Below are 26270 nucleotides of genomic sequence, written 5' to 3'. Positions count from 1 at the left end.
TCCTGAAATAAGAGTTATGTCAAAACAGATATGAATGATAAAATAATTTGAGGGTATCGCATGGCATTCTTGTTTACTTATGAGGTCAAGTTTCAAGTTAAGCAGATATGGTGATGCATATAAAAACGTAAAATAACAGTTGAGAGCAAATGGAACAATAGAGCATGATTATTAAAATTTAAAGGTCACAATACATAGGATTAGGACAAAGTCTGATTCTAGGAACAACAGGCTTATTTAAAGGAAATAACTGGGAATTCTACGGAGTCTGATTGTACAACAACATGAAAAGGTAAATGGAAAGAACTAAGGCTCCACTCTATCTGAATGGGGCTTGGTAGTCTTTTCTTCTCGAAGCGTCTTCATAATGCTCTGGAGCTCATCCGCCACCATCTAAATGACATACTGGCTGGTGCGGTCCCGGTGCGCTGGTATCTCCTCAAGCTTAGTGTTGACGTACTGAACCAAGATCTCAAGTCTCGCAGTCATCTGCTCCTTGGGCTTCCCTTCGTAGTTTCGGCTGTCCGGGTACACGTTCTTCAGTCGGTCTATCAGTCGGTCGTACTTTCCCTGAAGCATGTCAAACTCGCGCCTCAACTCAGCATACACGGAGAAAGCAATAGTGTCGTCCGACCCAGAGGGTGTCGAGGAATGTGCCCTTTGCTGACAACCAATAAGAGGAGTATGAATAATAAATTTACTTAACCTACGCTCTCACGTATTATCTATAGCTAATATATATACCCTATAACCTATTTGGGCTGTCTAGGGACTCTAAACCGTAGCTCTGATACCAAAACCTGTCACACCCCCAACTAATCCACCAAAATTAAATATAACTATTACATTATTTAAAAATAAATAAACATAACCAAATCCAAGATCTTACAGTTTAGGGTTCGGAACAGCCCAACACTACCATCTATTACAGCTGATTTTAAATATCAAGTCCTCACACAAAACTACTATCTCTTATTCTACCTGAGCTCGAACATAAGTATCAGCATCACAGGTCTTACGGGCGGTCTGCTTGAGTCTAACCATAGCTGCTAGCTGTAATATCAGGGTAAAGCAAGGAGTGAGCCAAATGCTCAACAAGTGCTAAACAGTACGATACAAAACATAAATCGAGATATACATTAAAGAATGACAATGGAAAGACATAACCAATGATAACGAGAGATGGAACTTTGGGTGATGGCATCATTTTGCTTGTATCAAAACAATTTCAAAACCATATCTAAATCAAAAATCATTTTATGATGCTACGGATTACAGCCGGTGATTAGCCGCGAAGTAATCCCGAACTTCGCTGGGTTCTAGAACATTAATGGGAATCCCTAGGCAACTTTTAAGCCTAATATAAGTGTGGAAAGGACTCGCGTCTCAGTCCAGATCCACTATTCAAAGAAAACATTTATCCCCCTTTGGGACTGAAAACCCACATTTGATTTATTTCAAAAACTGATGCCGAATTATAACAAAAATCTCTTTTAACAGTAAGCATTTTTATCAAGGGATTATAGACCAACTCGAAACACGGGAATTATGGTACTAAATCTCAGGGCCATGATCCACTAAACTTTACTCTATAAGGGTAACTAAAAGGTTTTCATATATCAAAACTTGGACAAGGAAATTTAGTGAGGCTATTGGATATTATGAAGGGGTAATGCCAAACTGGGCTTAAAGCAATGGTTTCTCATCAAGGTGCAAGTGCTAGATCACCAAGAAGATAAGCACCATGAATACTAAGAGTGTTAAGGTATGAAGAAATGATCTTTAACTCAGGATATATCAGAATTGTCATGCTTTAGGATAAAAAAGAGGGGTGTCAATCAATGAGGAATCACTTTGATAAATATCTGGCTTTCAGGATTCAAGGTAAGTTTCTATAGGGATTCAAGTATCAGGATGAGATATCAATACTTAGGAATCATCAGCATGTTAATCAAGAGAATCAACCAAGAGTTATAACTACCCTTTCTTTTATCATGGCATTCAAATTACTTTAATATACTATCATGATATGACTTTTGAACTACTTGCAATACGTACTCGAGGGTTCATGGCATTTCTATATGATTCAAAGATAAACATAAGATACGCTTGATTTAAATATATCAAAATGACTCAGGATAGTTGCATCAATATATATGAGCTATTTACAGTGAATACGAAAGACAAGTTGAATCACTTGCCTTGAGAAAGGCTGGTCTGGTCTGACTGGTAGGAGCAACTGGAAGCTTCACTCGACCTTCATGGAAAGTTTTCCCTCATCTCGAGATCCTACATAAATAATAATAATCCTCGTTATAATATATTCTCACCAACTTAACCTATTCACATCCCGTAATTAAACACAATTGGCACTTAGGCCTATATACACTTAATTTGTATTCACCTTATAAATATAATTACACACACATAACCACATATACTCACATATCATATATTAATACCAAATAACACCATATACACCATAATGCAACACTAGGCTTGGATGATCTCGACTCACAACTTAAGTCACTTGGTCGCTAAACTAGACAAAGTCTTCAAATTTTGGCTTCCTAACTCGGTGTGCCTTTACTAAACTATCCTAGAACTATTGACCCTCACTTGGGCCTTTTTCTCTACTGACCTTATACTATCTTGTAACTATGGTGGTCAACCTAAATCTCACTCCTAAGTATTCTAAAACTATGTGATAAGTGGAAGTGCTCACTGATGTAAATTTCAGAATGACATCTATGGTTTCTTGAGTGCATTAGACACCCTTAAACTACAAGTTTTCCTTCAAAACTTTTACACAAGACTCTCCTGACCTTAGGGCATCTCCCAAACTTGATGTGGCACAAGGACCTGGCTTGGGCCTTCTTGGGCCTAAGCTAAAAGTCCAAGTTCCCCTGTTTTTCTGGGCAGAAAACGCCCTGACTAGAATTAACTTGTGACACATGGTTCTAACTCATATCCTATGAACTATGGCTGAAAAAACTTCTCTGACACTCCCTATTTCTAATGAGGGACTACCCATGACATGGCCAAATCTCCCTATTTCTAAGTTGTAACAAAACTGTCCCCTGCTGGACAGATTTTGTTATTCTACTTGTGCACCTAACCAAACGACATGCAAACCTCCAACCAATACCTAAAACCTTTTATATACTCCTAATACTAACTTCTGGTGGCTTGGGCCTCAAAGTGCACATCAATGACATGGTCAAAACTCACTCTAAACCTCAGGGCACTAAACTAATTTTCTGCAGAAACTATAACTCTCCTTTCTCCAAGGTTTTGACTTGACAAACTCAACCACCAACAACCCAATACCCAAACCAAGACTTAAACATGGTGATCTACTGAACTAACTCCCTTATACTCAAAATAATCTTGGTGGAGATCATCCTTACCTAAGGTGCAATCATGGCAAAACAAAAGAAACCACATTTCACAACTCACAAATCATCAAGTTTTTGAAAATAACAAGTTATGTTTTTTATAAAATATACCCGAATTATTATCATGCATCAAGGAACACTAATCAATATTAACACCTTATTCCTACTGAAATTAAAGCTTACTAACAAAATCTTTCCAAATGATCAAAATCTTATAACATTCTAAGAGAAATCCATATGCATGCATGTCTTCGAGTTTTACCAACCAAAGCAACATGTTTTCTAAATATATTTCACCATGAAATTGACATGCAAGCCTAGCATAAGCTATATCTTGATGATCACTTAGCATGAAAAGAGTTTCATGAAATTTTCACTACAAGATTCATGCCATTATCACATAAACATACAAAGATTGAACAAAGCAACAAGAATGATCTCAATGACCATTCATTCGGCTCCCTTAAGGTCATGGCCGAATGAAATGGAAGGGAAATGGCCATTCAACATCAAGAGTTTCCTTCTAAGGACTTGGCACTTCACCATTCCTTGTAGTCCTCTAAAAAACAACCTTAAATCCATAAGAATCAAGGTTGTACTTTGAGTTCCAACTAGAAGCTTAACATGCAACCTTAAAACTTAAACTTTTTACTCAAAACTCCTTGAAATATATGTGATCATGATATGGGAAGTAGTATTTACTTGTATAGAAGGTGGAAGCTTGGTTGAGGAATGAAGAAAATGGGGAGGGGGTTGGTCTCGGCTAAAACCCGAGAGTGAGGGGGAGGAGGGCCGAGAGTGAGAGAGGGAGGAGGGAGGGAAGAGAAAGTGTGGTGTGAGTGGAGTGAATGATCATGCCATTTGCTTGTTTTATGGTTTTTGATTTGACAAAATGTGAGTGGGAATGAGAATTGATAAGACTAACCTTCCAATTATACTTGGATCATTTTGCATGCAAGGGCAAAGAAGGAATTTGGCTAGTAAAATAAGAGTTAGTGGGGTTGGAATTATCTCTTTAGCCCTTTAAATTGAATAGAAAAGGATTTGCATGCAAGGGCAACCATGTAATTTGCTAATTATGACAACTAAAATTTATAAAGATTTATTTTTATAAAATAAAATACAAGTTCAAACATTATAAAATTTATACCATAAAATACCTTGGATTTTTAGAAATTTTATAAAACCACTTTTGAAATTTGTGAACAAAATAACTTTTAAAAAGAAATTTATTCAAGGTTTAAAATATTCCTTATAAATCAAAAATAAAATAAATAAATAAACTTTTGCTTTGAAAAATCATATACCACATAACGCAAATTTAAGACGCAGAAATTCTCATTCACACAAGCATACAATAGTTGAATATATTGGCATTCGGTTTTAAAATTGCACCAAATTTACAAATAGTATTACACGAAAATGCCGGTTGTAACACATATGGTATGAAAGAATGGCCATCCTAAGTACCAATGTGGTTGTCTCATTCATATTCAAATCCTTACTTATTCTTTCTTTTCAACTCTAATTTTTGTTGAATTTTGAATTCTTCTAGTCGTTTCGTTGTACTGTCGTTCTTTGCAAGAGGTTTTCAAACAGAAATCAAGGTATTATGAACCAAGCAGACGAAGTTCCATCTACCTCTCATATATGGAAAGGAAACAAGAGCATATGGCAAGGATTGCAATCACTAGTCCCAGTAAAGGATCCACTAAGAGCCAAGGGAATCTACTCCAATAAGGAAAACGTCTTCGAGAACAAGAATATGCGATTTTCCTGTGAAATATGTTGTTCAGATTATGGACGTGACAACATGGATGATTATGGTAAATACCTTATGCGTTAAAGTGTTAAAAGATGTGAGAGAAACTTAATTGTTTACCTCTCAAGGTTTTGTTGATGAAATGAATTACTCTGTTGAATTGATGAGATTATGATTAAAGGACTAGCAAGTCAAAAACATGTAATTGTTACATAAGTGAATACCAATGATGAAATTGAGATTTCTGGCAATAAGTTATGAAGAATTGATATCATTTGAGATAAGAGGACTTGACATTATTCTAAGGAATGGATTAACTATGGAAGCATGATGCCCAGACAAACCGTCGTGATGAAGAAATAGTCCTAAAGACGTTAAGTGAGAATATGATGAGATATAAAGGAAGAAGGAGAGTAAAGAATTTGTTAACGATGATTACGGTGATCAAGATGTGAGCATAATGGTGGTCATGAGATAAATAAAAGTCAGAAGCAAACAAAATTTGAAGATTTTATAGCAATTAAAGAGTTTCAAGATATGTTTCCAAATGAGTTATCAACATTTCCTCCAGATAGAGAAGTGAAGCTTGCGATTGACTTAGCACCTGAAACGAAGCCAGTGACCAAGGACTTACACAAAATAGCACCAGTTAAAATGAGGAAGTTAACAAAGCAGATGCAAGAGATGTTAGAGGAAGAAGCGATTAGACCTAGTGTATCCCATAAAGGTGCACCGACATTAATTATTATTAAGAAAGATGGAAGTATGAGAGTATGCGTCGACTAGCGAAAGCTCAACAAGTTTACTATCAAGAGTAAGTATATGTTACCTCGAACTACTGATTTGTTGATCAAACAGAAGAAGCAAAGTATTTTCTAAAATTGATTTAAGATTTGGGCGTTACCAATTGGAGATTGAACCCATGGACAGAATCTTTAAGGAATATATAGATGAGTTGTAATTATGTTACTTAAAGTCAACGGAGGACCATGTAAAGCATTTAAGGATAACTGGGAAGTTGGAGAAGAAAGAAGTTGTATAAAATATAGTTCTTAGCATAAAATTTCTTCTTCTTTAGACTTCAGAGAATCAGGAATCACTATCACTCTTTAAGTGTCAAGAAAATCATCAGAACCTGTATCTTTGTAATTAGGAATTGAACTATGAGTAACAAAAGCAGCTTCCATGTTAGATCTATGTGATATATCCTTAGAGAGTTGAGTTGTATGTATCTTCGTTTGACTTTGAATTCCAGTTCCAGCTTGAACTTTCACAGCATCAACTTTCATAGCATCAGATGTCTCATTTTCTTCTTTATCACCATCATCATCAGAATTAGTATTTGTAATATATAATAAATGATGTCAAAGATTACTGGAGCTAATAATGTCATTAGCATTTTTTATCATAGTATGAAGCAAATCAAATGGACACCTGATCTAAGTAGAAGATTAATGAACAATTATTTTCAGTAATCAGTTAAGCTTGGGGTCAACCCTAAGTAAGTTGTATTGTTATCTAAATTTGTATTTTGTACTTGTAACACTTAAAGTCTGTAAAAATGCAAAGGAGCAGACTGGAGTCTTTTTCCTAAAACAGTATCAAGCCTAAGGATTCTATTTGGAAGAAGATCAAGAAGATCATGCCTCAGAAGAATTTTGAAGAAGCTTGGAGTTGAATAAATCTGTTTGGAGAAAAATATTCTAAGTCAAGATCTCTACAGGTCACAGATTTAATGTTATAGAGAAGTCATTCGAGAACTCCAGAGAGTACCAACGGATGAGCAATATCTACTCGACGGATGAGCTATATATCTATTCGACGGATGAGCAATATCTACTCGACGGATGAGCTATATATCTATTCGACGGATGAGCAATATCTACTGGATGGATGAGCTATATATCTATTTGACGGATGAGCAATATCCACCGGGAGTAGAGAAGTTAGGAAAGCTACTCGAGAACTCAAGAAGATATCGACAAGCTAATTTTAAAGAACTGAAGATTGGAGATATCGACAAGTCATTCCATCACTAGAGAACTCCGAGTTATCGATAAGTCATAGTGAAGATGTGAAGACTAGAGATCTCGACAAGCTGAAGACCTCTACAAGTCAAACTCAATATGGAATGCTAGAGATCTCGATAAGCCTATGTACTTATCGAGATGTCAAGTGTTCTATTAATTCAAACTGGAGATCTCGAAGTACAGTCTCAAAGTACAGAATTGCAGATCAGTTTAATATCCAAGATAAACAATCACCAATTAATCCAACAGCTGGATTGACAAGTCTATACAAAGCAGCTTGACAGAGGAAGATTAAAGTAAACACGGGATGTTAAAGATATGCCAAGACAGAAATGGAAGATCTGTTTTTCTATAAATAGAAATGACAAGTAACAGTTTAGAAAAGCTAATAGCATGTTTATTATCCACTGTGTAAACCAATAGTTAACTGAGTTATAAAGTTAACACTGCTCTTCTAGTTAGAAGTAACAATTTAGATCAAATCTCTTGTATCACTCTCAAGAAGAAGCTGAGCTCTTTAACATCAAAGAGCTTAGAAATTTTGTAGCAAAACAGTCTTAATTTTTAATATAAAAATTAAGTGAGTTTTGAAGATTTGTGTTTTTTAATTTATGCAAGTTTAAATTCTGCATGAACACTTTTCTAAACAAGATTTAATTTACTTTGTTCAACCATTAACTTTCAAGAAAAGCCTAAAATCAGAAAAACATATTCACCCCCCCCCCCCCCGTGTGTGATTCATTACCTGACAGTATTCATCCTCAAAACTGATTCAGGTTAATATTTTGTCTTTGATACTATCTCCCCCTTTTTGGCATCTAGACTCTATAGTAGAGAGAAAATAACATCCAACTTGGAATTTGTAGCAATCTGACTAGCTTCCAAAGCTGTCAATTTTTTAGACATTTGATCTTATTTTACTTCTAAGCTAAACATTGTCTTTAGAAAACCACTTTGTTTATTTGTACCTTTGATAGTCACAAATAGATCAGCAAGCTCTTCTCTGATTTTAACAGTATCGTCCTTGAATGCAGAGACAGAAGAATGCAGTCCTTTGACTAAAACAGTAGTGGATTTGATAGATGCTTTCATATCGGTATTTGAAACTAATTGAACAGCATGATCAACTAAAGATTGAGCAGAGTCCATAGATATATTTTCACTTGGTAATCTCCAGGAATGATTCCATTCATAAGCCCTATGAGGATGTATTATAACAGCATGACCAGATGATGAATCAAAAGTAGTGAATTTAAATGCTTTAATACCAGCTTTCAAAATAGCATCATCAAGATTATCATCATCAGAGTCATCAGAATCATCTTGATCACCAGTTAATCTCTTTGGAATATCAGAATCAACATCAGAATCAAGAACTATACCTTTGAGCTTTAAATCAATATTTGACTTAGAAGGCTTAATTACATGTATAGATTCTGTAAGAAAAGAGCCATGAGTACCTAAATCTCTCTTTTTCTTTTAAAGTGATCTCATCACCTCTCACTCCACTCATCTCATGACTTTTAATAGTTAGAGCTTCCTCACTAGGATTAACTAAATCATGTCTCTCATCTACCTCTCCTTTTGCCAGGTAAGGATCCTGCCTCTCTTTAATTCTGTTTTCACTAAATCTTTTCTCTCAGTCTCACATAAAAAGCTCAAAAAATTTTGTCCTACAAAAATAAGAGGTGGCTAAGAATAGTTTTATGTGATCATATGACTAGAGGTTTTTGTTTGTAAAGGTCTAATCATAGTCATATCACCAGATAAAATAGTGTTTAGAGAATTTGTACATTTTGGAGTATCAACCATTGATATAGCCTTGAGTGGTTGTACCAAGGTTGCTTCAATCTTGTATTGAGAAGTGATCAGTATATCTGTAGAATCAGGAACAACTTTATTAGGAATTGTCCTTGTGTCAGGAATGTGCTGCTTATTAGAAATTGATCCCTTAGTAGAATTTAATACTAAGTCTGCAATAGTACTTTGAATTGTTTGTTCTTGTGTGACTTGAGGTGTAGAAGCTTCTTCAACCTTTTGAACTGAAGGTTTTTGTATACTTCCCTCAAAGATAGGATCATGGATAACAGCATCCAATTGAGCAATGTGCTTTTGATGAGCTTCCCTGTCTTGTACTGTCTTCATAATGTCATCAACCACATAAATTTGACCTCCTTGAGCAATGTCAGGAATAGTCAGATATGAGAATATGCTTGCACCTACACTTTGAGCAGGTGGTTCTTTTGTAGCTAGGGCTTTAACAGGTTCATCTTCACTGTGAGAAGATGGTTCTTGTGTATAGTACACCTTATGTGGTGATTGAAGTGTGATCTTCTTGTATTGAGAAATAGATGAAGTCTTTGTTTTCCTCTTAATAGACTTCTGCAGATCAACTTCCTTAGCAATTTCAACTTTCTTGGCTGTGTGAGATGTGGAAATTGTCTGATAAAAAATAATCACAATCTTGTCAGGAATTGCTTGAGACCTGTCAGGATTTGACAAAGATTTGTCAGGATTTGTAGATTCCTGATCCAGAGCAATATCAGCCAACACTTGAAGACCATTTGGTTTCTTGTGAACCTTTTCTGCTAACTTTATTAATCTTCTTTTCTTAGGTTTAGCAGCTACAACCAAATTTTGGTCTTCTCCTGCACTAGCATCAACAACCTCCACTGGTTTAGCAGGCTTCTTGAACACAATTGGACCATCACTGTCACTTTCAGTCTGTGATGATTCATCAACTAGTTTGTTACCAGCTCAAAATTTCCTTTTCTTGCTTTCCGCAAGCTTCTTTCTGTGTGTTACTGATGAAACACTTTTCTCCCTTACTCCACCTTGCTGCTCCAATGATATAGGTGAGAGTGAAACTGCCTTTAGACCTGATTGTCTCTGAGATAAATCAGACTTAGCTACTATCTATGATTTTGCAACTGATTCCTTTTGAGAAGAATCAGAGGTGATTTTATGTTTTGATTTAAGTGAAGAAAAATGAACACTTTGGTTAGGAACAGGATTGGATGTGTCCTGTCCCACAACGTCAGGATTTGGAAAATTATATTTGTCAGGCATTTTGTTAGAAAAAAATACCCACAATTCTCGTGGTAAAACCATTCCTCTCCTGAAAGTATCTTTTCCTTTTGCTAAATCAGTCAGAGATTTAAAATTAATTTAAAAGATCATCAGTAATTCATCATTTTCAAAAAATTTACCAGGTAAAAGATATGTAAAAATTAATTGCAAGAACCTAGTGTAACGAACACCACCAGCTTTATATCAGGAATTACATAAAATACAAATGCTTAACCTTAACCTGTCATCAATGATCATCTGTTATTTTCTTAAATTTTCAATCTATTAATTATTTTTATCGAGACATAAAACACTCAAGTCAGTTTTACACATGCATTATCAAAAAGAATATGAACAGTTACAGTAAAAAACATATAAGAAAAAAAAGGTTCCTGACATGCATTAAACTGAGAATTATTGATATTAATGAAGATGATTACAAGATATAGAATTACAAAAGATTCCTAAATCCTAAAATCTAGAACTTATTATATCTTCATCTTCTTTGTAGCTTCCCGACACTTCTCTTTCATATTCTAGAACTGTTATTCCCAGTGGACTAACAATGAGATTTACAGAAGGGGGTTGAATGTAAATCTCAAAACTTTTTCAAGTTTTGAGTAGTTTCTAAGGTTAAGTGTTTTAGTGAGCAGATGTGTGTGAATGGCTTGAAGCTAATACAGACAGATATATATTCAACCACAAATGTAGAGAACACAAAGAACTTAAAAACTTTGCTGGTGGATTTGTTGTTCCACCAGAGATGTGTTATTTCAGAAAATCTGTGATTCAAAGAATTAAATCACAGCTGCTTCCTAGTACAAACTAGATGATTTTCTCTCTGGATTTTTCTAAACAGCTCTGGAAAATTCATATCTAATTACTAGCTGCTACTTGGTTTATATATCACCAAGTTTACAAGTGAAGACAAAACTGTAAATTACAATTAAAAAGGCTTTTCACATGTTTCTTCTTTATTTCTCTATCCAATGCAATTTAGGCTTAGCTGTTAATCTTTGAATACTTCCTTGTTTGCACCAGAATAGAAATACTGCATTTTCTTGATTCCTCTCAGAGCCTTCCACATTCCAGTTTGTCTCTGTCAACCCATGTGCCTCTGTCAGCTTATGAATTGTCACTATCAACTGCTAATGAACTAAGCATCCGTTGAGGCTTTCACCCGTTGATGCCTTATCCATTGAGGCTTTATCCGTTGAAGCTTTATCTGTTGATGCATTAGCAGTTGAAGTCTTTATCCGTTGAAGCACTTATCCGTTGATGGATATTATCCGTTGAAGCTTTAGAGACATCCGTTGAAGCTTTGTTTCTTATCCGTTGAAGGTCTTCAATATCAGTTGATACTTCTTCACTTATACAAAAATACAAGGCATGAAATATTTACAATTAGCCCTCCTATTTGCATATCCACTAGTAGTCAACATGACTGATAATTTCCTACACCATCTAAGAACTACAACTTGAATCCAGAGAATGAAATGTGCTACAATACTAAACTTATTGCTAAGTAAAGCTACTCCTTCAATAGATAGCCAAGATGGTCTTATCCGTTGAGGCTACAAACACTAGATTTCTACTTAAGTGTTTTATTTAACTTATCATCAAACTAATACACATATTCCTAACAGTCTCCCCCTATTTATGTCTACTAGAACTGTAGGCATAAATTTGGGTTTAGCTTGATGATAACAAAACACTTGACAAAAATATTAACTGTAATAAAGCAGAAATTCAAAAGTGCTACAAAAATGTGTATGCTGAGATGGAATTGAAGAATTACATTGTTTCTAAGGGTGCTCCTTTAGCCTGAGCAGATTAATTTCTTTTCCTTTGATCCCTTGTTTTCTTTCCTAGCCTCCTGTCATTCTCCTCTATTTGAAGTTGAAGTTGTCTGTAGAACTCAGCTTCATCTTCTTCATTAATGTCCAACTTAGATTGCATATCCTTAAGAGTTTCATTACTGGCAATCTTGAGTTGATCTTCAAATCTGAAAAATCTTCTGACTCATTTGTTGTCTATGAACTCCATCAACCAATGAGGTGATTTGTGAACTGTAATTCCTCTTTCTTGAATGAGTAATGTTCTAGGCAAGGCATTGGGCTCCCACCAAGTTTTCCTTATGTTGGCAATCTTGTTGAGAATCTCAGTCTTGGCAGTCCTGGTAAAGCCAGAATCCCTTTGTATGGCTGAGTAGACTCTAACCAAGATAGAGTAGCCTTCATTCAGAATCCTGTAGAGAGGCCAAGTTCTTTCCCCACTTCCTTTGTATTTGAACACTAGTCTTTCTGGTAGCTGTCTGTAGGCAGCTATTCCCCTTACTTCCTCCAGCTTATCCAGATAGAGTTCAATGTCTGAAAATTCTTTTATGTCACAAATGTGAACATAATCATCCTTAGAGGCTTGTGGCTTAGGCTTAGGCTTTTGAGTGAATTTGATTGAGGTTTTAGAAGGTGTTGATTTGATTCTTCTTTTCTGCTTCTTTGATGGTGGAGAAAAGTTTAAGAAGGTGGGCAATTTGATGGTGTCCCAATCAATTGGTTCCTCCTTAGGAATGATTGTTTCACCATGAATGTTTATGAAGGGGTCAGGCACAATGGGTTCAGGAATAGAATGTAGTGGTTTGGATTTTGATTGGTTTTCTTCAGTCTCATCTACCATCTTTCTCTTTGCATTGGCCTTCTTTCTGTTCCCTTTCTGCCATTCCTCTCTTTCCTTACTTCTTTCTTCCATATCATTATCAACCATGTCCCCCATACCTTCATCTTCACTTTTGTCTTCAATTTCTTTCTTTTCTTCAGCTTGACTTGACTTTAGCTATTTTTCAAGCTTTGCTTGTGCTCTTTTGTCAGCCTTTAGCTTTTTGGCTTCTTCCTTCAACCTTCTGGTTTCTTCCCTCTTGGCTATTGAGAATTTGGGATGTCTTTGCATCACACAGATGCTCTTTCCCTCTCTAAAGATAATAGCCATGTTCCTCCTTACAACCACATACATGGTCTCTTTGTGCTTTATGATACTTCCACCCAAAACCTTGTCTTCATCAGGCTTTGGAAGAGGAAAATCCACTTCTTTCATCTGAGCAAGGCTTAGAGGATTCTTTGTAGAGTCCTTATTGGATCTGTTGTTGGGCTTGAGAACCATAGGTTTCAGATTGTTGGAAGAAGTCTCTCCAACCTTATTCCTCCTTACTGGATTGAGCTCCATAATAATTGGTTCCACCTTTGTGCTATGCTTCACAGATTGTGATTTAGAAGTTGTAGAACCAAAAATTTATTGCATCTTTTCATCAATTTTCCTCCTTTGCTCTTTGACTTGCAATTCAGCTGCTATCTGGATTATATCAATTCCATCAAGCTTTCCTTTGATTTGAATAGTTGGAGAAGTGGTGATGGCAGGAACTAGCACTTGAGATATTTGAACTATTCTTGATGGCTCTCCTTCCCTTTCCCCTTTATTCTCCCCCTTTTTGTTATCATCAAGGGTAGGGGTCAAGCCTTGTGCTTTTGCCAGCTACATTAGTAGATTTGTCTGAGTTTGTTGATTCTGAAGAATGGTGACCATAGAGTCTTCAATGATCTGAACTCTGTCTTCCAACCTGGCCAGCCTCTTGTCAGCATCAGATGCTTTCCTCAGTCTCCCCAACAAATCTTGCATAGTACCATAAGGCATGACTGAATCAATCTTCTCAGCATTATAGGATTTCAGATCAGCAATGTCCTGCTTGAGTTCATCCACACTTAGATTCTGTTTGAAATACTGCAACTGCAAGAGATGCAGAGATTCCAGATGAGCTTGAAGAATTGCCTTGGTACCAGCATCTTTAGTCTCCTGAAGGGCCTTCTGAATAGTCATTACTTGCCTGACCAAAGTTACACCAAACTCTCCTGGTGTAGATGCCTTTGCCCATGCCCAATCAGGTAGATCTGGAACAGAACTTGGGCCTGCTTCTCCCCCTAAGTTCATGCTCTTATCTAAAGAATTAGAGTCATCATCATTAGAATTTACTCCAAATTCTTCAGATGGCTCACCAGCTTGAGAAGGCAGCCTGTTAACAGCAGCTTTGTCTCTGAGAAGAGATTCTGAAGTGTGTACAATGTGTAAAGTCTGTTCTGCCTCCACATTGCCCTGAGTAGCCAACAATTGATAGGCTGGAACAGGGCGAGTAAAAGTGTCAGCATTCAAGGAAATGTTATCAATTACAGCTTTATAATGTTGCTGAAATTGTCTTTCCTTTTCTGCATCATCCACTATCATTGACTCACTAGCAATGGTTGGATCCATCCTTATAGCTTCTGTACCTGCCTTTCTCTCATTTTCTCTATTTTCTTGCATCAGAGACTCCCCCTGGCTCACACACACCCTCACACCCTCACCTCACCTTCTAAGGTGGCACTCCCTTCACTCACTTTTGCCATGGTGGAAGAAATAGCATGCATATGGTGACTCTCAACCTCTCCTTTTGCCTGGGAGCAACCCAGCCTCTCACTCAAATTATCACTCCCTTCCCTCAAACCTAAAAGTGATTGTACGGTAACCATGTCCTCTACAGTTGGAATTGTTTCTGTTATATGTGTAGAGACCATCAACGGATAGGGAGTATCCGTTGAAGTGGAAACTGATGGTATCAACGGATAACTGCTGTGAAGCTTATCCGTCGAAGAACAACCACTTGTCAACGGATGAGAGATATCCGTTGAAGAAGGAAAATATGTAGATATAGAAAGTGACATAATTGTTGAATCTGTGTGAATTGATTTTAAGTGAGGTGACACAGATTCTTCAACTATATCTGAAAGAATTGGCTGATGATCCAACAAATCATCTAAAAGATGATGATCATCAGGTTTTGAGTGGGGCTCCTTCCTGAGTTTTAATGAGGGAGAATCCAGAAGTGATGTGAATATCATATCCACATCCAGAGAGGGTGATGGAGAGTTTGATGATGGATGTGTTTCTATTATGAGAGAATGGGGTTGTGACTCCACATTTGCTGGAATCACATCAAGCTGAATTTGAGAAGGCAAAGATACAGGTGGATGTATCTGTGCTGTGTGTGCCCCTTGTGTGGAAACTAGGGTCTTGGCCTTCTTCTTCCTTGAAAAGGCTTTGATTGGTGAATGTGTGGCTTCAGTGTCCCTCCCTCTTTTGTTCTGTGTCCCTGGTTGGGGACTATTTTCAATAGTTGCACCCTTTTGGGAGGATGCAACTAGGGATGTGTTTGACTTCTTTTGAACCACCACAGTCTTTTGAGAGATTGTGGCTTGGCTGGCTGGGGTACCACTCACCTCTCCCACCTTATCCTGGGGGGTTTCTTGATGTTCACCCCTCCCCTCACCACTCACACCCAGTTCACTCCCCTCAGGGTTTATGGTAGTTGTTACAACTGTTGTCTTTTGAGAAACAACAGAGGTGGTTTTCTTTGACTTGTGTTTTGAAATTTTAGTTTTGGTGGCTTTTGTAGGAACCTGTTTGGACAAAGACACAGATTCCATTGCCATACTGGAAGGCAAAGAAACAATGGGGTTGGAAACAGTAGGAGTTATAGAAGTGTTTACCTCACTTACCTGTGGTGCATTCATGATTGGCAAATATACCAATGGCACCTGGCTGTTGAGGTTCATTCTCAAAAGGTCTGTAAGGACCCTTTTCTCTTGTGCCCAGCATTTGAGTTTATTGTTCTCATTTGATATAACCAATCCTTCAGCAACATGGTTAGCCAATAATATAAAGAATCTAGCATAGTAGATGTTATGTGGTCTATTAACTTTGTTACCTAATCTGGAACCTAATTCTAGCATGACACAGTTGCTAAAATTAAAGTACCTATCAGAAACTAGCATATAGAGCATATTAACAAGAGATGAAGTTATGGCATCAAAATTGCTAATCTTCCCAGAGAAAACCTTGATAAAGGCATCTCCAAGAAAACTTCATTATTTCCTAAGGCCCTTCCTTCTAATACTACCTAAACTAGCAGAATCAAAAGCATAGCCTATGGAATCTAGCGTAGCAGATACATCTTTATCAGTGTGTGGTGTCATGGCATTATTCTCAGGCAACTTAAAGCAAGACTGTATATCATCACAGTTAATGCAATAATCCTTACCTTTGAGAGAGAAGGAAATAGTCATATCTGTGGAGTTGAACTCTGCAGTTGTCCAAATCTCCTCAATCATCTCACAGTAGATGGTTGGGGCTTCCAGCATTGCATAGCTTAGTTTGCAGTTTTTGATAAAGTCCATCATCTTGTGATAATCAGAATGGGCTTCATTCTTTTTAACCAAGGCTACGAAATTATTCTTTTCATAAACAAATCCAGATTGAGACATAATTTTGACTACTGGTGCCATTGTTGTGAGTAGAGGTTGTAGATAAAAACTTGAGAATTTTGGGAGAGAAGGAGAATAAAAATTGCAAGAAAGCGTAAAGTGAAAATAAAAATTCAATGGGCTTTTATACTTTCTTGAATTAAAATGTAAATAAAATAATTAAATGATACTTTTAAATAAATTACAGCCGTTTAAGAATAAAGAAAACTGTAGAAATTCTGAAAACTGCCTTTAATACAAATACATACAACAGTATATATATGTATCAACGGTTAAGTAAAAGAATCAACGGCTGTTGTCACACCCCCAACTTAAACAGCAAAATAAATATAGCTATTACATCATTTTAATGAAGAATACACAACCAACTCCAAGATCTTACAGTTTAGGGTTTGGAACAGCCCAACACTACCAACTATTACATCTGATTACAAATACCGAGTCCTCACACAACTATTATTACTTATTCTACCTGAGCTCGAACATAAGCATCAGCATCACAGGTCTTACGGGCAGTCTGCTTGAATCTAACCATAGCTGCTAGCTGTAATATCAGGGTAAAGCAAGGAGTGAGCCAAATGCTCAACAAGTGCTAACAGTACGACACAAAACATAAATTGAGATATACTTTTAAGAATGACAATGAAAAGACATAACTAATGATAACGAGAGATGAAACTATGTGAGATGGCATCATTTTTGCTTGCATCAAAACAATTTTAAAATCATGTCTTAATCAAAATCATTTTATGACGCTACAGATTACAGCCGGTGATCAGCCGCGAAGTAATCCCGAACCTCGCTGGGTTCTAAAATATTAACGGGAATCCCTAGGCAACTTTTAAGCCTAATATAAGTATGGAAAGGACTCGCGTCTCAGTCCAGATCCACTATTCAAGAAAACATTTATCCCCCTTTGGGACTGAAAAACCCACATTTTATTTATTTCAAAAGCTGATGCCGAATTGTAACAAAATCTCTTTTAACAGTAATATTTTTATTAAGGGATTATAGATCAACTCGAATCACGGGAAATATGGTACTAAATCTCAGGGCCATGATTCACAAAACTTTACTCTATTAGGGTAACCAAAAGGTTTTCATATGTCAGAACTTGGACAGGAAAATATGGTGAGACTAATGGATAATATGAAGGGGTAATTCCAAACTGGGCTTAAAGCAATGGTTTCTCGTCAAGGTACAGGTGTTAGATCATTAAGAAGAAAAGCTTCACGAATACTATGGGTGTTAAGGTAATGATCTCTAGCTCAGGATGTATATATATATCAGAATTGTCAGGCTTTAGGATAGGAAAGAGGGTATCAATCAATGAGGAATCATGTTGGTAAGTTTCTGACTATCAGAGTTCAAGGTAAGGTTCAATAGGGGTTCAAGTATCAGGATGAGATATCAATACTTAGGAATCATCAGCATGTTAATCAAGAGGATCAATCAAGTAATATAACAACGCTTTATTTTATCATGGCATTTATCTATCATGAAAAGACTTTTGAACTACTTGCAATCCATACTCGAGGGTTCACGACATTACTATATAATTCAAAGATAAGCGAGAGATACGCTTGATTTAAACATATCAAAATGACTCAGGATAATTGCATCGATATATATGATCTGTTTATAGTAAATACGAAGGTCAAGTTGAATCACTTGCCTTGAGATAGGTTGGTCTGGTCTGACTGGTAGGAGAAACTGGAGCTTCACTCAACTTTTATGGCAAGTTTTCCCTCGTCTCGAGATCCTACATAAATAATAATAATCCTCATTATAATATATTCTTACCATCTTAACCTATTTACAACCCGAAATTAAACATGGATGGCACTTAGGCCTATACGCACCTAATTTTCACCACAAAGTGCACAGCAATGACATCGTCGAAACTCACTCTAAACCTCAGGGTACTAAACTGATTTTCTGCAGAAACTATAACTCTCATTTCTCCAAGGTTTTGACTTGACAAACTCAACTACCAACAACCCAATACTCAAACCAAGACCTAAACATGGTATTCTACTGAACTAACTCCCTTATTCTCAAAATAACCTTGGTGAGATCATCCTTACCTAAGGTACAATTATGGCAAAACAAGAGAATTTACACTTCACAAATCACAAATCTTCATGCTTTTGAAACAACAAGGTATGCATTTTTTATAAAAGATAATCACGAATTATTACCATGCAATAAGAAGCATAAATCAATATTAACACATTATACCTACTGAAATTAAGGCTCACTAACAAAATCTTTCCAAATGATCAAAATCTTACAACATTCTAAGAGAAATCCTCATGCATGCATGCCTTCGGGTTTTTCAAACCAAAACAACACATTTTCTACATATATTCCATCTTAAAATTGACATTCAAGCCTAGCATAAGGTATACCTAGATGATCACTTAGCATGCAAGGAGTTTTATCAAATTTTCACCACAAAATTCAAGTCATTATCACATAAACATGCAAACATTGATCAAAACAACAAGAATGATTTCAAGGACCATTCATTCGGCTCCCATATGGTCATGGCCGAATGAAATGGATGGAAATGGCCATTAAATCATCAAGAGTTTCCTTCTCAAGACTTGGCATTTATCCATTCCTTGTAGTCCTCTCAAAAACAACCTTAAATCCATAAGAATCAAGATTGTATTTTGAGTTTCACTAAAACCTTTACATGCAACCCTTAAACTTAAACTTTCTACTCAAAACTCTTTGAAATATGAATGATCATGGTATGGGAGATAACATTTACTTGTATAAAGAGTAGAAGCTTGATGGAGAGATGAAGAAACATGGGGAGGGGGGTGGTTCTCGGCTAAACCCGAGAGTGAGAGAGGGAGGGCCGAGAGTGAGGGAGGAGGAGGGAGAGAAGAATGAGTGTGGTGTGGGTGATGAGTGAAAATGATCATGTCTTTGCTTGTTTTTATGGTATTTGATTTGACAAAATGTGAGTGGAAAGGAGAATTGACAAGTCTATCCTTCCACTTATACTTGGTGCATTTTGCATGCAAGGGTAAAGAAGGAAATTGGCTAGAGAAATAAGAGTTAGTGGGGTTGGAATTGTCCTCTTTGTCCTTGAAAAGAATGAGAGGGTGGTTTGCATGCAAGGGCTTTCTTGTAATTTGCTAAATATGACAACTAGAATTTATAATGATTGATTTTTTATAAAATAAAATACAAGTTCAAAAATTATAAAATTTATACCATAAAATAACTAGGATTTTTAGAGACTTTAAAAAATCATTTTCAAAATTTGTGAACAAAATACCTTTTAAAAGAAAATTTTTCCAAAGCTTAGAATATTCCTTATAAATCAATAATAAAGAAATTAAATAAACTCTTGCTTTGAAAAATCATATACTACACAAAGCAAATTTATAAGGCAGAAATTTTCACTCACACTAGCGTACAATCATTGAATATATTTTCATTTGACTTTAATATTATATCAAATCCACAAATAATATTACATAAAATGCCGGTCGTAACATCCTCTCCCCCTTAAGGGATTCTGTCCCCAGAATCTAAGAGAAAAGATGAGGATGCCGGGAACGCATATCAGACTCTAACTCCCAAGTCGACTCTTCGACCTTAGGGTTCCTCCAAAGTACTTTTACTAACTTTACTGACTTATTTCTAAGACTCTTTACTTGCCAGTCGAGTATTTTAACCGGTTGCTCCACAAATGACAGGTCCGCCTGAATTTCTACAGGTTCATATTCTATCACATGGCTAGCGTCAGGATTGTACTTCTTAAGCAACGACACATGGAACACATTATGCACATGCCGATACTGAGGTGGTAAGGCCAACTCGTAGGCCACCTTTCTACTTGACTCAAAATCTCAAAAGGACTTATGTATCTAGGTGCTAACTTCCCTTTCTTGCCAAATCTCATCAACCCTTTTCTAGGTGACACCTTCAGCAACACAGCTTCGCCAATTTGGAATTGAACGTCCTTACGCGCTGGATCCGCATACTTCCTCTGTCTATCTTGAGCAGCAAGCAACCTTTTCTGAATTAACTTGACCGAGTCATGCAACTGTTGTACCAATTCCGAGCCGAGAATCCTTCATTCTCCTACTTCATCCCAACTTGTTGGTGATCTACATTTTCGCCCGTACAAAGCTTCGTATGGTGGTATGCCGATACTGGAATGATAGTTGTTATTGTAAGAGAATTCAATCAACGGCAAATGGTCGTCCCAACTTTCTGCAAAATCGATTGCACAACTGCGCAACATGTCTTCAATTGTTTGAATTGTCCTTTCACTCTGGCCATCAGTCTGCGGGTGGTACGCCGTGCTCATATTCAACTTTGTGCCAAGACATTCCTGAAATTGCTTCCAGAATCTCGAATTAAATCGGGGATCTCTGTCTGAAACTATTGATACGGGTACTCCATGCCTTAGTACGATTTCACGCACATACAGATGAACCAACTTGTCCAATGACGACTTCTCGTTTATTGGAAGAAAATGCGCCGACTTCGTAAGACGATCAATTATAACCCATATTACGTCATGTCCGGATTTCGTTCGCGGTAGTCCTACTATAAAGTCCATAGCGATATTTTCCCATTTCCATTCTGGAATCTTCAGGGGCTGAATTAATCCGCTTGGTCGTTGATGTTCTGCCTTTACTTTCTGACAAGTATAGCACTTCGCAACCCATTCTGCCACGTCTCGCTTCATATTTGGCCACCAAAAGTTCTTCTTTAAGTCTCGATACATCTTGGTGCTTCCCGGGTGGATTGAAAATTTCGAATTGTGGGCTTCATGGAGGATCTCATTCTTTAATTCAGGTACATGGGGAATCCATATTCTGGATGAAAACCTTAGTATCCCTTGCTCATCCCTTTGAGTATTAATCTCCTCTCCAGATAACTGATTCTTCTCTTTTTCCATTACTTCCTCTTGACACTTCTTTATCTTTTCCACTAGTGTTGGCTGAAAGGTCATTGCACGACAAACTTCCTCGACTTTTCCATAAGCACAAAGTTCCAATTCCAATTTTTCGATTTCTTCAGATAACTCTTTTGATGTTATCATATTCAATCTCTCCTTCCTACTCAGAGCATCGGCCACTACGTTCGCCTTTCCAGGATGGTAATTTATCGAGCAGTCATAGTCCTTGATCAATTCCAGCCATCTCCTCTGCCTCATATTGAGCTCTTTCTGAGTAAAAATATACTTTAAACTCTTGTGATCCGTGTAGATTTCACACTTCTCTCCGTAGAGGTAATGTCTCCAAATCTTGAGTGCGAACACTATGGCGGCTAGTTCCAAGTCATGCATCGGGTACTTTAACTCATGCAGCTTCAACTGTCTTGCCGCATATGCGATTACTTTACTGTGTTGCATCAACACACAACCCAAACCCTTAAGCGAAGCGTCGCTGAATATTACAAAGTTCCCTTGATCATCTGGAAGTACCAACACCGAAGCTGTTACCAACTTCTGCTTTAACTCTTGAAAGCTATCTTCACATTCTGCACTCCATTCAAACTTTTGATTCTTTCTGGTCAACTTGGTCAATGGCGTGGCGATCTTCGAGAAATCCTTGACAAATCTTTTATAGTATCCGGCCAATCCTAGAAAACTTCGCACTTCCGTAGGAGTCTTTGGCCTCTCCCAACTCATAACAGCCTCAATCTTTGCCGGATCCACTTTAACTCCCTCATTTCCAATAACATGCCCCAAAAATTGAACTTCCTTTAACCAAAACTCACATTTGGTAAACTTGGCATACAACTTCTCTTGTCGGAGTATCTCCAATGCTATCCAGAGGTGCTGCTTATGTTCTTCTTCCGACTTAGAATAAATAAGGATGTCATCAATGAATACCACGACAAATTTGTCCAAATACTTCTTAAATACTCGATTCATCAGATCCATAAATGCGGCCGGAGCGTTGGTCAATCCAAACGGCATTACTAGGAATTCATAATGCCCATATCTGGTCCTGAATGCGGTCTTGAAAATATCTTCTTCTTTGATCTTTAATTGATGGTATCCCGATCTCAAATCAATCGTCGAAAAGCATTTTGCTCCCTTCAACTGATCAAAAAGGTCATCTATCCTTGGTAGCGGGTAGCGGTTCTTGATCGTTACCTTATTCAACTCCCGATAATCTATGCATAGTCGCATACTCCCATCTTTCTTCTTTACAAACAGAACAGGTGCTCCCCATATCGACGTACTTGGTCGTATCACTCCCTTATCCAATAATTCTTGTAGTTGGCTTGCCAACTCTTTCATTTCTGCTGGTGCCATCCTATACGGGGCCTTTGAAACTGGTTCCGTGCCTGGAGCAAGGTTGATCTCGAACTCAATTTGTCGATCTGGTGGTAAGCCTGGTAGTTCGTCGGGAAACACATCGGGGAACTCGTTAACTACAGGAATATCTTCCATGCTGGGGCTGCCTCTCTCTAAATCCACTACATATGCTAGGAACGACTCACAACCTTTTCTAAGTAACTTCTTAGCCTGAGCAATTGTAAGAAATAGTTGCTCTTGCCTCTGCCCCTTAAATACTACCTCCTCTCCACTCTTCGTCTTTAAATACACTCTCTTGGTCTTACAATTTATCTGAGCGCTATTCTCTCCTAACCAATCCATTCCTAAAATTATATCAAACTCTCCCAACTTTAAGAGTATCAAGTCGGCTGAGAACTTATACCCCGAAATATCAATCTCACACCTTGGACAAAATTGATTCACAGGAATCTTCTCTTGGTTCGCAATTACCACATTTACTACCTCACTCATAACCATTTTATCACATTGGAGCTTATCAACAAAAGATTCTGATATGAAAGATCTTGTGGCTCCCGAATCATTCAATACTTTAGCTTTGACATTATTGAGTAAAAGTGTACCTGCTATCACTTCAGAATTCTGAACAGCATCCTTCATCTTTAGATCAAATGTCCTTGCTGTTGCTTGCGGGGTTGGTGCGGGTGGTGGAGGTAATGCCAATACCTCGGCTGGCACACTCGCACTAGTACTTGCCACATTCATTAGAGCTTTGACTAGTCCGGTTGCCTTGCACTCCCTAGCTATGTGTCCAGTCTTCCCACACTTGTAGCACGTAACTCCTGGCTTCGGCATCTTGCACTCATTTGCCAAATGTCCCTTCTGATTGCACCTATAACATGTCATGCTTAGCTTATTGCATACTCTGGGGTGCCTTCTTCCATATTGCTTGCATTCCAGTCTCTGGAACCTGTTTTCTCCAACTTGCCCTTGGCTTGCCTGGTTGTTCCCTTTTGATTCTTGCCTTTTGCCCAAATTTTCCTTCTTTTGAAAATTTCCGCCCTTCTGGAAACCAATCCTCTTTATATTCCGATCTTGCGAACTTCCGGCTTCAGACTTTTCTCCATAAAATTGAACCTTCCTCTTCTTGTTATCCCTCTCTTTCCTTGACTGCATCCCATTATTCTCAATCGGAGCAGCATTCTGTACTACTCCCGCATAAGTTTCAAGCTCAAATATAGCCACCCTATCTCTGATCCAAGGCTCCAATCCTTGCTTGAATTTCTTTGCTTTGTCCTCCTCAGTGCTGGTATACTTTGTCACAAACCTTGACAACTCAGTGAACTTCTTCTCATACTCCAATACAGTCATGTTCCCTTGCTTCAACTCAAGAAATTTTAGCTCCATCTGATTCTACATGTACTTAGGGTAATACTTATCCAGAAATAACTTCTTAAATCTCTCCCAAGAAATCTGCTGAGTGACTTCCATAGCCTTTATTGATTCCCACCAATAGATAACTTCTCCCTTCAAGAAGTAAGTAGCATACGGCGTCTTCTGGTCGTCTCCTAACTGTACCAACTCAAAAGCCCTTTCCATCTCCTTGATCCATGTGTTAGCTATCATTGGATTAGTGGTATCATGAAATGCAGGTGGATTCACATTCTGAAAAGCCTTGAAAGTGACAATTTGTCTAGGTGGTACTGGTGGTTCAGGTGGTTGGTGTGGCTCACAGTTATCTTGGTTTTCAATTCTTTGTTGAAGAGTTAGTTGTTGTTGAGCTATAGCATTGGTTTGCTGTTGCAAGGTTTCCAGTAGTCGAAGAATATTTGGGTCTGTGGTGGAGGTGGTTGTTGGGTTCTTCTTTTTGGGAGGCATGATCCTGAAATAAGAGTTGTGTCAAAACAGATATGAATGATAAAATGATTCGAGGGTATCGCATGGTATTCTCATTTACATATGGGGTCAAGTTTCTAAATTAAGCAGATATGATGATAAAAACATAAAATAATAGTTGAGAGCAAATGGAACAATAGCACATAATTATTGAAATTTTAAAGGTCACAGTACATAGGATTGAGACATAGTCTGTTTCTAGGAATAACAGGCTTATTTAAAGGAAAAACGGAAACAACTGGGGATTCCACAGAGCCTGACAGTACAACAACATGAAAGGTAAATGGAAAGAACTAAGGCTCCACTCCATCTGAACGGGGCTTGGTAATCTTTTCCTCTCGAAGCGTCTTCACAATGCTCTGGAGCTCATCCGCCACCATCTGAATGACATACTGGCTGGTGCGGTCTCGGTGCGCTGGCATCTCCTCAAGCTTAGTGTTGACGTACTGAACCAAGGTCTCAAGTCTCGCAGTCATCTGCTCCTTGGGCTTCCCTTCGTAGTTTCGGCTGTCCGGATACACGTTCTTCAGTCGGTCTATCAGTCGGTCGTACTTGCCCTGAAGCATGTCGAACTCGCGCCTCAACTCAGCATACACGAAGAAAGCAATAGTGTCATCCGACCCAGAGGATGACGAGGAATGCGCCCTTTGCTGACAACCAATAAGAGGAGTATTAATAATAATTTACTTAACCTACTCTCTCGCATAATATCTATAACCTACACACAAATCCTATAACCTATTTGGGCTGTCCAGGGACTCTAAACCGTAGCTCTGATACCAAAACCTGTCACACCCCCAACTTAAACACCAAAATAAATATAGCTATTACATCATTTTAATGAAGAATACACAACCAACTCCAAGATCTTACAGTTTAGGGTTTGGAACAGCCCAACACTACCAACTATTACATCTGATTACAAATACCGAGTCCTCACACAACTATTATTACTTATTCTACCTGAGCTCGAACATAAGCATCAGCATCACAGGTCTTACGGGCAGTCTGCTCGAATCTAACCATAGCTGCTAGCTGTAATATCAGGGTAAAGTAAGGAGTGAGCCAAATGCTCAACAAGTGCTAACAGTATGACACAAAACATAAATTGAGATATACTTTAAAGAATGACAATGAAAAGACATAACTAATGATAACGAGAGATGAAACTATGTGAGATGGCATCATTTTTGCTTGCATCAAAACAATTTTAAAATCATGTCTTAATCAAAATCATTTTATGACGCTACAGATTACAGCTGGTGATTAGCCGCGAAGTAATCCCGAACCTCGCTGGGTTCTAAAACATTAACGGGAATCCCTAGGCAACTTTTAAGCCTAATATAAGTGTGGAAAGGACTCGCGTCTCAGTCCAGATCCACTATTCAAGAAAACATTTATTCCCCTTTGGGACTGAAAAACCCACATTTTATTTATTTCAAAAGCTGATGCCGAATTGTAACAAAATCTCTTTTAACAGTAATATTT

At 37.6% G+C, this 26270-nt stretch overlaps 1 protein-coding gene across 1 annotated transcript in view; it reads right to left on the bottom strand.

Moving 5' to 3' along the window:
• LOC141685630 (uncharacterized) overlaps positions 1-26270 on the bottom strand; it is a 113341-nt gene that overhangs the window by 62005 nt on the left and 25066 nt on the right. The window contains exons 3-4 of the mRNA XM_074490725.1: positions 9027-9914; positions 8159-8579 (exon numbers count right to left, since the gene is read on the bottom strand). Coding sequence (XP_074346826.1) covers positions 8159-8579; positions 9027-9914 — 1309 coding nt within the window. The remainder of the gene's footprint in view (positions 1-8158; positions 8580-9026; positions 9915-26270) is intronic.

This window comes from Apium graveolens, chromosome 9, assembly GCF_009905375.1.
Source record: "Apium graveolens cultivar Ventura chromosome 9, ASM990537v1, whole genome shotgun sequence".
NCBI lineage: Eukaryota > Viridiplantae > Streptophyta > Magnoliopsida > Apiales > Apiaceae > Apium > Apium graveolens.
This window is presented reverse-complemented; position numbering and strand designations above follow the sequence as displayed.